This window comes from Anneissia japonica, unplaced genomic scaffold (genome assembly GCF_011630105.1).
Source record: "Anneissia japonica isolate Jap-2015-1 unplaced genomic scaffold, ASM1163010v1 scaffold287879_len466271_cov187, whole genome shotgun sequence".
In the NCBI taxonomy this organism is placed as follows: Eukaryota; Metazoa; Echinodermata; class Crinoidea; order Comatulida; family Comatulidae; genus Anneissia; species Anneissia japonica.
Window position 1 is genome coordinate 267,120 of NW_022706284.1, and position 16,281 is coordinate 283,400.

General features: G+C 36.7%; 1 protein-coding gene across 2 annotated transcripts in view; it reads left to right on the forward strand.

Moving 5' to 3' along the window:
• LOC117106087 (centromere protein F-like) overlaps window positions 1–6,130 on the forward strand; it is a 46,816-nt gene extending 40,686 nt beyond the window's left edge. For both annotated transcript variants that reach the window (XM_033247425.1, XM_033247424.1), the window contains exons 14-16: window positions 2,773–2,943; window positions 3,276–4,112; window positions 5,220–6,130. In XM_033247425.1, the coding sequence (XP_033103316.1) occupies window positions 2,773–2,943; window positions 3,276–4,112; window positions 5,220–5,399 (1,188 nt within the window). In that variant the 3' untranslated portion in view covers window positions 5,400–6,130. The remainder of the gene's footprint in view (window positions 1–2,772; window positions 2,944–3,275; window positions 4,113–5,219) is intronic.
• Window positions 6,131–16,281: the final 10,151 nt, after the last annotated feature.

Sequence of the window (16,281 nt, forward strand, 5' to 3'; positions counted from 1 at the left end):
TGGATTCGCTGAAACACATGTTTTCTCTCGTTTTGGTCTGAGACTTGAACTGAGGCGCCCTCTCGCGTGTTACTTATAATGTGGCGGGCCCATAGAGATATAATAAGAATACTAGAGCGCTACCGCAATGTATTGATGTTTGAAATACGCAGAACTGTGTGTGTGTGTGTGTACCATCCAAGATGGCTGCCATAGATTTAGCCAATCAAATTTCGCTAAGCACCATCGTTTGAAATTGCACCCTCAATTTACTCAGAAAGTTCAGTACAGCTAGTTACCCGTATGTTTGAAACTCGAACGTTGCGGTGTTTGGTGTGATTTTAATTTTCATTCCTTCATACTTTATTTTTGAATAAGATGCTCCACTTGGCGTCGTTTTGGCTACAATAGTTTAATAATTTGTTATTACCATTACTCATTATCATTAATGAAATAATAGTCAGAGGGCTTATTAATATATAATAATATGTATTGTATACTAAGCCTGAAGGTGGCGCTTTACTACAACAGCATCTTGCATGGTACACATACATAACTTTGCATTGCTGCGCCATCTTTTTGCAATGTTTTTATTTTCATTCAAAGCAGCAGGTTAGCATATTCCATCTAACCCGAACCCCCAGGTCATCCTGTAGTAATGGAGCCTGGCTAATGACTCATGTGCATACATACAGAAAGCACTCACCATGCAGCTATGTTACAAAGCAGGTTAGCATGTTACAGAGGGCTACTAAGAGCCAGAGGGTGCATAATGGAATGGAGAGAAATTAAAATTATCAAATACTAGATACTAAAAGTAGTGTACATTACCAAACCCATGCTCTGACTGCTACAAAAGCAGGAGGGAAAACAGTGCAAGGTAAAAATGAAGCAAGCAACAGATAATATACGGACAATTAAAAACATTTGCGGACAATCAAAGTTTCTATCTAGGTTGTCTGCCGGACAACTTTAAGTTTTTCCCATAGAGCTATTAAACAACTAGAGTGCTGACAAGATGGCGGAGCAATGCAGAGTTATGTATGTGTACCATCCAAGATGGCCGTCGTAGTAAGGCGCCACCTTCAGGCTTAGTATACATATTATTACCATAAATAAGCCCTCTGACTGACTATTATTTCATTAATGATAATGAGTAATGGTAATAACAAATTATTAAACTATCGTAGCCAAAACGAGGCCAAGTGGAGCATTGTATTCAAAAATAAAGTACCAAGGAATGAAAATTAAAATCATGTACATTACACCCATACACCGCAATTTGAGTGATGTATGTACATAATTTTGATCAGATAGGGAGTTATAATCAATGATTGGTGAGTTAAGACTTTATATGTTTTTTAGGGTAGTTGTTCTATTTTTTTTAATAATTAGAATAATGACACCAGCAGAAAAGACAACTTCAAATTTTAATTGTAATTTGGTGGTTCTGAAAAGAACCGTTTGTTTTGAAACAGCATGTCACACATGATCTGGCTTCATTCTTTATTTGAAGATGCAATTTTTCGATTGTCTTGCCATCATCATCATCAGGTCAACTCAAATGGAGTGGTTGTTCATCCTATAAATAAAGTAAAATAAAAAGCATTATTTCCAATATGAAAAATGATAGCAAAATCAGTAAATAACAAAAATGTGTGCCTGTCACAGTAGACAAGCTAGGGCCTAGGCCTAGGGTAGGCTATTTAATAAATATTATAATAAATAATAACCTGTCAGCCTCTCTAGCATGGATAAATGTTTCTTTTTTTCAATGAAAGTCGTAAGCAGAGTAGAGAACTGAACTAATCCCAATGCACTATAATGTATGAGACTACTGTAGTAGGCATATCCTTGGCATAACGACACCGCTACAGAGGCCACAACAGATCCGGTCGAACAGATTTGGGCTACTTTTTTGATCTTCGTATCTTGAGCGGACATATTCGTACACGGTTAACTTGTGTACCAAATGACAGATACAGCTTTCTACTTTCGTTAGAACTAGATTTTATAAACCACTGACAACCGGAACCCTTTACAAACATAAATTGATTTACATCACTTTCGTTGCTACACTTTGGAGGCATGGAGCTGTGTGTATAAAGAGATAGTGTTGCGATAAGCTCAACGGGCAATCCTAGTGCATAGGCACTGGCTGACTGTTTAATTGTGTTAAAGATAGGCGATAAGGTCGAGTATCTCTTTCTAAACTAATTCCTCCATGATATAAGCTATTTTATTATTATTATTATTGTTATTGTTATTATTATTAAATCATACCGAAATATGGTCATGAGGACATCAGATCATATATATGCACTTCATCACTAAAAATGGGCATCCAACAGTTTTTTGTCAAATAAAATGTTATTGTCTGGACAAAGCATTAAAGTGTAATTTCGTGTAGTATAATGGGATCGTGCCCGGACCATAAATAATGCTTTTCTGCATCAAAAATGTTATAATTACTGTATTATTATTATTTAAAACAACTAGATAAACCATAAGCAACATATGTATTGCTATGGCAACAATCCATGCCAATACAGTACATATGTTGGGAAAAATCATTTTTTCAGTTCAAGTGTGAAGATTTTGACATTTTTAGGTGATACAGTATTAAACATTTGTAATTAACATGGGTATTAGAATATACTAGTGACATGAACTAATATCCTTTCACAAATAATTATATTATTTATAATACTGTATTTGATTGTGGTGGCAGTAATAATTTAATACAGTATAGATAGATCATTTAATATTATTTACATTTTTCTATTTTATTAGTTGAAATTGGAAATAGGCACCTTGGAAGAAAAGTTGAATGCTAGTGTGCAGAAGAACAGTGACCTATTGTCTGCAGAAGAAACTCTCAAGTTTAAACATTTGGAACTGACAACTAACCTCAAAGAGGTTAACGAAAATGTGAAACATCTAGAAACTACTAATTCTAGTCAGGTAATCTTTAAAAATTTAAGTACCTTTTGACACTTAACTGTTTGATATTTGTATTAATCAAGTTGCCTAAGTGTTTTTTTAACCTAATGATGATGGTGCTAATGATTAAAATGTCCAATTTGTGAGCCATATTTTATTACCTTGTAAAGAAAGAGTCTTTAATTGTAACATAATTTCATTGTAGGTTCTGAAATAAGAAACCTTGTAATGTACTGTACATGTATATTAAGTCATTCCAAAAATATCATTTATAGGCATAGATTAGAGGAATAGGAAAAGATATAACTTTTAAACTTGACACTGTAAGTTATCAAGATATTATAATTTTTTAGGCTGATGAACTTGGAGCTTTGAAGTCTGAATGTGAACAACTGAAATTAGCAGCAGAAAAAGCAAATCAGGACTTGTCTAAGAAATTGAAGCAAGCTGAAACAGATGGACATGACATTGTGAAACTTGAGGCCCAGAGTGTTAAGCTTAGAGCAGAACTTGTAGAAGAGAAAACAGAAACAGAACGTTTATGCAACCAACTACATCTTATGGAAGATAAAAATAGTGAAAAATTAAAAAATTATGAGCAAATTGTGCAGAAACAAGAGAAGCAGTTAGATGAATTGAAAAAAGATAAAGCATCATTGCAAGGCAAATTACAACTGTCTGTCAACAATGCAAGACGTCTTGGAGATGACATCAATAAGTTGCAAAAGCATATTCAAGAATTAGACAAATCTAATGGAAAATGCACAAAAAGCCCCCCAAAGGAGAGGAAGACAATGAAAGTAAATGATCAAGTGTTGCCTAAGCTAACCAGGAGTAGAAATTTGAAGATTGATGAAGCCAAACAAAAGGTAGCTATCAAAAGTCAGTGTGTGCAGAAACAAGAAGAGGAGACAAGTGACCATGTAAATCTGAACAAACGCAAAAAGGCTAGTTCAGACGAAGACTCATCCTGTAAACGTTCAGCTGTTGATAGCAGCGAAGATGAACCAATGCCAATCCTGAAACCAGTACGTCGCACTCGCCAGCTTCCACCAAAGAGAGGAAGAGGAGCACAATTGTCTACTGAAAATAAGAGTACCAGTGTCACATCAAAATCCCTGATTGTGAAGGACGAACAGGTGGCAGATACCAAACCATTTACAAGAAGTAGAGCATCCATGATAAGACAGGTAAGTATCATTAATATAGGAGGATATATTTTCATCTATAAAGAATTGTGTTGGTTGATGACCATCGAGCGAAGTGAGTGTCTGGCTTTACTGAGCAACTACTACTTATCGGTTATTACACCTGAGTGCATCCACATAGCTAAGCCACATTTTTGAAGGCTTTTTTGACTGATGTATCTAAATCTTATCATTTATAAATATAAAGCATAAGAAACACTCCATACACAATTATTGTATACCTCTGTCCTATCACTGAATATGTAATAAAGGGAAAAAATATTTTCCATGACCATTGACCATCAACCTCCAAGTTATATCACCTTTTCTAGTGACTTGGTACCAATTTTTAATAATCCATTATTTTTTAATATTCTGCTGACAAACAAAGACTTGGTGAAGGTAAAATATTGAGGTTGGCCATGTATTAGATATCTGATATGTAATTGTAAATTCCAGTTTACAAGGCCTAAATAAAAATACTGTACCATAGAAAGATACGCAGTTGAAAAATCTATTGATACTGTGGATGCACTCAGTGCTTGCCCACTTGATGTTGCTCAGTAACAACGGGGTGACACATGGTGATGTTGTCATTGACATAATATAAAACCAAAACTTTAAACATTATGAAACATCATTGTTACTCAAACTGCATCATTCTATTGTGTTATTCTATAACAATTGCACATGTGGGTAAAGTATCAGCTAGAAAATAATGCTCTTTAGATCATTCTGAAGCCATGTTGTTTGGGTAAAATTTGCAGAAAATACTTCAGTTGTCAGATGCCAAAATGCCAAATTTTAATGTATTATTATCTACAGTATGGTTGCCGTGTGAACATTTGCTTGTTTTTGTTTACTTTGTCTAATGGACCTTTCTGCAAAGCCTGCCCCTGGATATTGTTGCCAAGGTCCCACAAAATGACTTTAAAAACATACACAAACACATGCGTTTGTCAGACAAAACATGTGTTTATGAGATGTGTGTGTCTTTCAAACATCTAATTTTGTGTGTAAATTTTTTGTAATGTTTCCTGGTATCAAGACTTAGCGACAATGTGCTCAGTAAAGTCCAAATGTTATTACATTCTTGTTAAATGTTCACAGGGACCTGATGCTCTGTCTACAATCACGAACAGTCCAAAGAAAGATTCATCCACACTGGCAAGTAGGAAAAGATTAGGAGCAGCTCAAAGATCCCTCACCTTTCAAAAGGGGTCTGAAATAATTGCTTCATCAGAAGAGCCAAACACTGAATATGATGAGGAAAACTGCAAGATACAATAAAATGGATGGCCTACAACTGTTTCTTTTATGCATTCCCTCAATTTTCTTCAAAATTATTTTGCGTATGTAAGTACTGTAATCCATGTTGATAAAGCTTAGCAGGAGTAAGTATTGATAGACTTCATACATTCAAGGAATGACTTTCTATAACTAGGCCTAATCAATACACAATGTTGATTCTTTAAAGATTTTAAAAATGTTGATATTGAAGTGTCATACAGCGTTTTAAATAATAGCGTTTATAGTTGCCTTTAAACTAATGACTGTCCTGGTAACCATAAATAGTTAGACTTAAGAGCACCTTATGCATTTTGCAACAATAATAATGATAATAATAATAATAGGCAAACCTTTGGTTTTAAGATTTTATGTGCAGTATTTCACGAAAATTATTATATCTTAATTAATGTAAACAACTTTTCCGCTTAAATCACATGGCTTTCTTGGGGTTTTTTTCCATCCAAACCTTAAAATATAATAAATAATATACAGTATATGATAAATCAATATTTTACTTTCTTAGTTATTATTGATTTGACTGGTAATTGTTGTAGTAATATGCTATTTTATACAGTAGCTTCATTCATACATGTCTAGTTCCCAGAATTTTTGGAATGTGTAGCATTATTTGAGGTGTGTAGCACAGAGGGAGAGGGTTTGACGGTCTTCCGTCAGATAGACTATGGGCCACCATAATGCTGTTAATAGGTCATATCTGATGGAATTGGTCCGTAATTCCGTAAGTCCGTAATTTTTTAACAGATCCATAAAATTATTGTTATCAAATGGTCATATTTAAAGTTATTTATTTTAAACATCAAAATTAGAGATAATTTGGATAAAAACTATACTAAACTAATTTTCCATTTTTTTTTTGTTATTGTTAATTGACCATTCTCCAGCATGAACACAAACATTTTCAAGGCTGTAGGAAGCAGTTCGACTGGTCTGGTTTTAGGTGGACCAATATTTTCACCAATCAGTATCATTTGTATGCCAAAACCACCTTTAAAACTGTAATTTTGCTGAAAAAACTAAATTGCGTCAAAAGCATCAAAGTCCGTTTTTTTTTTCTTGCATGTGTACATGCCTGCTGGATTCAAACCGTTAAGAATAAGATGCAAAAGTAGGCCTACTTTATGTTTCGGAAGTAGTAAAACACCAGGACGATCTGGAGGAACAAAACCCTAGACCCTCCGTCAGGGAAAAATAGAGAACAGTTTTTTTTACAGTCTCACAGAGTGCCATTTTTGGGCATCTAGAAGTGCCTAATTAAAAAGTTTGCTTACCTCATCCCCAACTATACTAGGGCTGAAGTGATGGTAAATTTCAGATGGATACTTGTATAGGCCTACTATATTCCTCTTCAGGGTAGAGAGAGAGTTAAAGTTGGATAGTAGAGGATGAAGTTTCTAACCAGTTACAAGGTTTATGGACAATAAAGAAATCTTAGATATACTGTACTGTATTTCTATCATTTTGCAATAAATACAGTATATTTCACACAAAATAAAATATGAATTGCATGATTTGGTCATTACTAAGGAGACATACTAACTTCTGTGTTTAGTCATAGTACTGTTTTGTCAAACCTTGCAGTGGTGGGGACTGTAATTGTTGGCCGGACCAATCATAAACATCTTCCTATGGGCCTGTGTAAATTTTAAGAGTCCTAAAATACTGTACTAAAAATAAGCACGTCAGCTTTGAATTTAATGCAGATGAACACCAACCTTATCAAGAGTACAGTACTCTGATATTGAAGAATTGATTGCATTTATCACACGTGCATGTTCATAAACAAATTAATCTACTGTACATTTATTCTATACATACTCTGTTGTAGACTAGAGATTATACCGTAATTTGTTAATGGCTTCCAGATAGGCATGTGTAGTTAAAACTAGACAACTTATTTGCTTTGGATAACAGAGAATCATTGAACCATTTGAAAAAGTTTTATTTCATATCAAGATTTGATAGTTGTTAACAAGCTTAAATTCATGCATGTACACTTTTTAATTCCTATATTTGCTCAAACTATCTGGCAGCCATTTTTAAATTCTAATTGTACATATTTTTTTATATACCTTTGTGTTTCATTTGGATTTTTAGTTTATAGTGTTTATAAAATGTTTAATGTCTGTAATCAAAATGGGAGATACTGTATTATGGTGCTTGTTACTGTAATTATTAAAACCAAACTGAACTGCAGCCAGCTGACTTGTGTCATTATTCTTTAGTTAGAATTTAATACTGTAATACTGTAGAAGGCCAAAAAAAAAATAAAATTGTGTTGGCTAACATGTATTTGTAAAGCGCCAATATCCATGGCAAAATGCAATGTTCAGTGGCGCTATGACAAAGGTAAAACTGAGGTTATATACAGAAATTAAAAGATTACAAAGAAATAAAAAAAAAATTGTCAAAAAACTTTGAGAAGAGATGAGATTTTAACTTTTTCTTAAAAATTACTGACAGAAAATGAGGTTTTGATCTATTAACATGATTAGCATGGTCGCTGAAGAAAAATATGTGTAATTTAACTTTTAAAAATCACAGAAATAATACTAATGTGTACCCCTGACAAAATCTTACTATCTTTTGATGAACTCATCTTCTTAAAGCAGGTGTGAATCCACTTTTACCAAACTTTCAATTCAATGACTACATACAGAATATTGAGATATTTTTTTGAAAGTGTAGGTATATAAGATTACTATCAACAAACAATCCAGCGAGGACCAACAAGTCACCATCACCCACTGAAAGCTATAGAAATACGCACTTTACGTTATTTTAGGAGTGTTCGGATGTGGTGGATATGAGCACACAAGGAATTACTGCCGATAGAGTACAAGTAATTGATCCTTGAGAAATACTGTAGTGTAGATGATAGCGAATATCATCACTGTCCTACTTTGTAGATGACAATCCCTTACACAAGACAAACATACACACATGATGCTTTATACACAAACTAAATCTCAATACAGTGTATGAGGTTTAGGGAGTGGATTGTTTGGTCGTGAGAAAAAATCCTGCAACACTGACATGTATTGAACCCATGACCCTGATACTGGAGATGATGAATATACAGTAGTGATACTGATGAAGATGATAAATATGAAACGACAATACACGATTTATCGTGTATACGATAACAAAATATTTTAACAAATCAAATCAGATGACGTCATAATCATGGTAAAACGATAAAATCGTTGCTACTACCATGGAGGTATTATTGAAGAGATCACTCGAAAAAGCTACGCGCACGCAGCGTTATGCAAATGAACCAAGATCAAAGCTGCCGCAGCGCGTGAAGAACGTTTGTGCGATGCCTTTGAAGTCTGATGTGTTCCCCGCCACCAAATTCTTATCAGGCTTAGTTCACCAAAAAATTGAACATGGCGAAAGGGAGAGCACTTTATTTTCTTAATGCGCACTACTTACAGTCAATCACGATGGCTGCGTAATCGTTTTACACAATGAAGCTAATACATTGATCTTTCAAGACATACCAAACATAATAATATTTTCCGAAAAAAAGGTTTCGAATTTAATGAAAAATTTACATCTGCTTTAAAAGTATGGTATATTTCAACTTGAATTTCTATAAATTGGATAAAACTCGTTAATTCTAATTTTAACAGATATTAATTAAGGAGTGATGGAGGATTATAATGAACTAAGTCATTTTAGGGTTAACGAGGGTTAACTATTCAAAAATTCAATCCAAAATCAGAGAGTAATTTTCAGTTTTACGTTGCCTTAGATTTATAGACGAACCAATCGATCTCAGAAGTAATTTTAACATACATAATTTACGGAATCTGTTCCTGAAATATACAAATAATAACATACTAAAAGTCCGGAAAAATCCAATCAGGTGAACATTGTTCATTATAAAGATATTTAATGGGTTAAAATCAAAACGCTTTTTGCACAACTGCTCTGCTGAAAGCGTATAATGATGTGCCGCTGCCCCGGTGATTGGTTGTGAATGCCGTCATCTATACGTCGCAGCCAATCACCGGGAGAAATCGACGCACCCGTCGAAGACCCTATGGGGAACCCCGCACAGAGTGTGGAGGAGTAGAAACTAGGGACTTGAGAGACGGACGATAAACTGAAAGAGACCTACCTATACTACATATACCTACCACTAGCGAGTGAATGGTAAGTATGTCCACTTTGCAAAAGCTTTGTCGAAATCAAACCTTCTCTTTCAACCAAAATTCCCCGCGACGCTAACAAGTCATTCAAAGACTTTCTTCCAAAGCCAACAAATAATTCCATATTTCTTACCCCAGTTGATGAGGCTGAATTGAACCAAAAAATCCCCAGGTATTGACGACTTTCATACTAAGGCCATCAAATACATTGCTTATCTCGTCTTTTCGTTCATTTAGCCTCTCATTTAATTAACATTGCCCTAACTAGCCGTGTGTTCCCAGACAGGATGAAGTTATAATTACCGCGCGTTACCCCTAATCGGGCATCCAATCAGACCTCACTAACTATTGTCAAATTTCAATTCTATCAATTTTTTCGAAGGCCTTGGAAAAGGTAATTTATAATCGAATATTCTCATCTATTACTAAATATGATAAACTTTGTAAAAGCAGTTCGGTTTCAGAAAAGGACACAGTGTTTTAATGTCCCTTATCGATCTAACAAACAAAATTAATGCTTTTGAAAATCGCCAGCTTGCAATTGGACTTTTTATAGATCTTTCCAAGGCCTTCGACAGCATTGATCACAATATCCTTTTATTTAAGTTGTCCCATTATGGAATTCGTGGCCCCACCCTTAGCCTTCTCAAAAGTTACCTCTCCAACCGGGCTCAGTGTAGTATTCAACCTCTATATCTAATTACAGACCAATTACTTGTGGGGTTCCTCAAGGTTCCTTATTGGGCCCCTCCTTTTTATTTTATACGTCATTAATATCTATCAATCCTCTAAGTTACTTTTTTTTTCTTTACGCAGATGATACCACTGTTTTTTACCTGATTCCCTTATCCCAATACTTTGCTGCTAACAAACTTTCAATTAACCATAAAAAATGTAACTTCATCCTGTTTGTGACCCCACCCTACAGACTTTAAACTGTATTGATACTACCCTTTTAAACATTTTTATTGAGAGTTACCCTGTGTTCAATCAGCCAAGTTCTTAGGGGTACATATTGACAGTGGGCTTACATGGAAAAGCATATCAACGAAACTGAGAATAAAATTTCAAAAAGCCTTGGTATTATCAGGGAACAGTGAAATTACACTGTTCCCTGGTATTATTTTTAGATTATCCCAATCTGTACCCCATAATGTTCTCCGTATCCTTTACTGCTAGCTCCTCCCTAATCCTTCCTTATTTGAGCTACTGCAATATCGTTTGGGCAATACTTATTTAACCAACATTAACAAACTACACATTTTCAAAAAAAGAAGAAAAAAAAGGCTATTAGACTCATATCTGGCGCTCCACCACGGTCTCATTCCTCTCTCTTATTTTCCAATTTAAACCTTCTCAAACTCACTGATATTAACCATGTTCAACAAGGTACTTTTTTATACTCAGCCATTAATTCTATTCTATAATCATCTTCTATTCTCTAATCATTCTCTAATCTCAATTCACAATTATCATACTCAATCTAGTGCATAACACTATTTTCAACACAATATTAGATACACTGGTCCTATACTCTGGAATAACTTACCACTCCCAAAATTAAACTCATCCGTGACATCCTTTACCAAAAAAACTCAGGAATCACCTTGTTTCTCAATACTAAATTTTTTCTCTTAACGATCACGACTCGACTTGCTGCTCCTTGAAACTGACTGTTCTGTTGTCTTGCTTGTGTGCTTTTTGATTGTTTGTCTGGTTCCCATCAGTGCAGCTAGGGTGAAGACCCAAACGTTGGGTCGGACGTTTCGTTTGGGTCTTTACCGTACCCTAGCTGCACTGATGAGGCCTGGAAGGCCGAAACGGATCCGCTTGCAGATATTTGGATTTTTTTTCCAGTAGATGCTTAGTTTATTTTGTCATTCTGAGAGGATCTCTACTGTTCCGTTTTAATTTCATATTGTTTTGCATTATGTGGCCGTTTGCTGTTTATATGGGTTTTTCTCATTTACCTATTTGTATTATTATTAAAGAATCTCTATTGAGGTCCAGCGGGCCGCCATTGATGCATGGTAGAGATTGCATCTTTTGATCTCCGATCTTGTTCACAAATTCACGGACTAGTACTGTCTGTAAGAATTTAGTAGGACGCGTTAAGAATGACAAAATATTCTTTGTATCTATTGGCACCGAGGTATCCTCCCAGTTGGTCGAAATCCAGTTTGTCGAAACCCGGTTTGCCGAATTTAACCCACTTCGCCGAAAACCCAGTTTGCCAAATCCAGTTCACTGAAAACATATAATCCCAGTTGGCCGAAACCCGGTTTGCCGAACCCAGTTTGCCGAATTTGAATAGCGTGCTCACCGTCGTGATTTAGGCTAGTTAATCTTAGGCACCAATTTCAGATCTACTCAGGCTAGAAGATGTCCCGAGGGTATCCGCCCAGTCCTCTAGCCTTTACAGTAGATTTGAAATTGGTGCCTAAGATTATAAAAATCACTGATAGTTTAGCTCAGTAAATTAAAGTGGTGAGCAACAGGAAGCCCTTTTGATGGTCTTAGCTGATTTGTTTGTGGTTGTTAAGTCTGAGTTTACATTCGGTTTCGCCTACAATAATTACCGTTATTATATTTAGTTCAAAATAGTTAAGTCTAAGTTTACATTCGATTTCGCCTACATAATTGCTGTTTATTACATTTTATTTCAAAATAGTAGCGTGCTCACTGATAGTATGGCTCTTAAATTTGAAATAGTGAGCAATAGGGAAGCCCTTGGAAGCTCTCTAAAAATACATGCTTCACTACATTCCAGCCTAAAAATACTTTCTTCATAATGTTTTGAGGCATCTACTGATTGATGACCACCTGATGAAGGGCGAACTGGGATTCGGCAAAGTGGTCTAGGCAATCTGGCATTCGACAAACTGGATTTCGACCATAGGGAAGCCCTTTGAAGCTCTCTAAAAATACATGCTTCACTATTCCAGCCTAAAAATACACTCTTCATAATGTTTTGAGGCATCTACTGATTGATAACCACCTGATGAAGGGCAAACTGGGATTCGGCAAAGTGGTCTCGGCAATCTGGCATTCGGCAAACTGGATTTCGACCATCTGGCCTAGCTACGGAACCGAGCAGCATAGGAAGTGGGTTCCACTATTTGCATTACACCCGAGCTGTATATATACAGTATATTGCCTTGGTCTGGCTCTGTAATTATTAATGGTAGCTTGACTAGTCTGGGCTCTGCCTAAGCTGGTGGAATATTTCGTTTGGGTCTTTACCCTAGCTGCACTGATGAGGCTTGGAAGGCCGAAACGGATTCGTCTGCAGATATTAGGATTTCTTTCAGTGGATGCTTAGTTTATTTTGTCATTCTGATCGGATTTTCTCTACTCTTCCGTTTTAATTTTATATTGTTTTGCAATATGTGGCCGTTTGCTGTTTTTATGGGTTTTTCCCATTTGCCTATTTAAATTTATATTATTATTTAAGAATCTCTATTGAGATCTATCGGGCCGCCATTGATGCACGGTAGAGATGCATTTATAAATCTCCGCCGATCTTGTTCACAAATTCACGGACTAGTACTGTCTGTAAGAATTTAGTAGGACGCGTTAAGAATGACAAAATATTCTCTGTATCTACTGGAACCGAGCCGCATAGCTTGCGTTCCACTCTTTGCATTGACATTGGGCTGTGTATATATTGTCTTGGATTTATTCAGTGTAAACACCAAGAATAGCCCACGAAAGTCTAGAAGAAAAAATTTCCAGTGGGGTCATTCTGGTGGTGATTGGGCAGTACACCGGGAGACAATGCCCTACTCTTTTCCGAAGAGTGTACTGTGTTCTTTAACGTGCACATAGGCCATCAATGCACACGGGACCAACGGCTTAAACGTCTCATCCGAAAGACGGTGCACTATTATAAGTTGTATCTCAGCTCTTCAGCTGAAATACAAGGAGAGGCAGCGATGGGAATTGAACCGGGGACCATGGTTTAGCGCAAACACAGTGGCTACCACCAGATCAGCCGACAGAGCTAAACTGCTCAGTCGGCTCTGTAATCATTAGTGATCGTTTGACTAGTCTGGGCTCTGCCTAAGCTGGTCGAATCTTTCGTTTGGGTCTTTACCCTAGCTGCACTGATGAGGCTTGAAAGGCCGAATCGGATCCGTCTGCAGATATTGTGTGGTTGTTAAGTCTGAGTTTATATTCTGTTCGCCTACATAATTGCTTTAGTTCAAAATAGTAGTGTGCAGTGCTTTTGTACGGCGGTGAATTCGTCAAACTGGGTTCGGCAAACCGAGTTTCGGCCAACTGAGATATCATGCTTTCGGTGAATTGGATTCGGCAAACTGGGTTTCGACCAACTGGTTGGATACTCGTATGACTAAGTCTTATATCAATTATATCTATACACTAAAAATGTTGGAGAATGTTGAAAATTAAATTAAAAAGTGGTCCTTTGGGAGATTTCACTATTAACTATGACGTAAATAATGGACCTGAATTCAAATCCTATAAAGCTCAGTCGGCTAATCTGGTGGTAGCCAGTGTGTGTGGAGATCTCTAGTCCTCGGTTGAAATTCCATCGCTGCTGTCCTGAATGGGCTGAATGCAAGTTACAATAGCGCACCGTCTTTTGGATGAGACGTGCATTATGGCCCATGTGAAAAGAAAGCAGTACACTCTTCGGAAAAGAGTAAGTGACTGACTCCCGGTGTACTGCCCAATCACCACCAGAAGGAGCCCACTGGAAATAAGCCTTCCTCAGACTTTAGTGGGTCATCCTTGGTGAATAAATCCATCCATCCATCCAAATCAAATCTGAGAGTGTTTGGACTCACACAACTAATAGACAGTGGCGGACCGTAGGGTAAATTGCAGGGTATGTATTGGCGCACGTCCTCCCCCTACCCCTGAAAAAAAATACTCGCCCATCCCCCCCTCAGTTGCGCCCCCGCCCACAAATCATGCTCAAGTAATTAAAAATCACCTCATATCACCTTATTTTGCGAGTTATCCCCTCATAATCACCGATCCCCCACTTTACCTTCCCAACACCATCAGCTCCCTTCCATTTCAAGACCCGCCACTGATGCTAGGGCCTGCTAGTGATAGGAAAAGTTCGTAAGCCTACTACTATACAGAATCAGATTGCGTTCTATAGTCAAAATACAATACATTATTTTTAATACCGGCATGGTTGTCTCTCTTCAAAAGAATTCTTATTCCTGTATTTTAACTAATTCAAATAATAATAATTCAAAGTTTCTTCTATACCGGTCATATGTACGTAAATATATTTAAACTTTAATCGATTCAGGTTAGGCTTATAGATAGAATACCCGATCGGCAGTGGAGGTCCCGATTTGTGAGAAGAGCATGCGCTCATACTCTTGGAAGCACTGCTTCCGTTCCAGTGTTAAATTGGCTATTCTGACGCCACCACACGAAGAAAGAGAGAAGGAGCGCGCAAGTTCCACTAGGCTCGTTCCCACAGCCGTTGATTTTTTCCACTTGACCCAATGTCAAAGGTCATGAAAGCACCGAATGATAAAAGAACCGTAAGTAATGATGATAGGGCCGAAAGGTAAAAGCACCAAATGATAAAAGAGCCGAAGTGCGGCAAATGCACCGAACGTAATGTTAAAAGCACCGAACGTAATGTAAAAGTACCGAACGTAATGTACAAAGCACCAAACGTAATGTTAAAAGCACCGAACGTAATGTAAAATCACCGAACGTAATGTTAAAAGCACCGAACGTAATGATAAAAGCACCGAACGTAATGTAAAAAGCACCAAACTTAATGTAAAAAGCACCGAACGTAATGTAAAAGCACCGAACGTAATCTTAAAAGGGCCGAATAGCAAATGCGCCGAACGGAAAAGAGCCACCAAAGGCAGTAACGGCGTTCCATAGCCATGCGGAAGTTCTAAGTACGATGCGATAGGCCCGACTGTTCGCGATTTTTTTTCCCGTACGAAACATTTGCATGAAACTTCACTCGGGCCATCTCGGATTGACTCGACTCGAGTTCGATACGAGGAACAAGAGCAGACACTTCGCAATGTCGTGACGCTCGAGTTTTACTTTTATGGCTCTTTCTATGTTTACCTACGGTAGGCCTATGAAATCTTACGGATTTATGGGATGTACGTGTGTAACTAACTGTGACCTTCTTGTATGTTATTAAATTTTAGTATAATATTTACAACAACAGCTAGTACCCCCCTTTATAAAGTGTAGATAGGACGTACACCAAAGGCTGACAGAAAGAAGCTAAACTACAGGCCTAAAGCAGGCTGAGTTAAGTCCTACCTACCATAGGCCCTCCCTAAACTAGGCCTAACTAAGTCTCTAGGCTGACACCAACAGTCACGCTTCACATGACGTTGATTGACATTTTAAAAAAAAAGGGGAAAAAATTGAAGCATGAAATAAAAAATAGAATGCATATAGGAGAAATATTATTAAATAATACCGTAATAAATAAAATATACGGTACCATTCCGGCGTTATTGAACTTGGCCAAACTATCCTTGTAATGTAATTAATGTTAAATAATAACAATAATAATAATAATCATTTCAGCATTATTACCTTGGCCTAAGCCTTGTAATCAATAACCTATTTACTAGGCCTATAATTAATAACTAGCCCAAGAGAATATCTTTTGTGCTATTTCCCCTTAAATGTCGTTTGTTTTTTTAATGTTCTCTAATTTCTCCATTGTC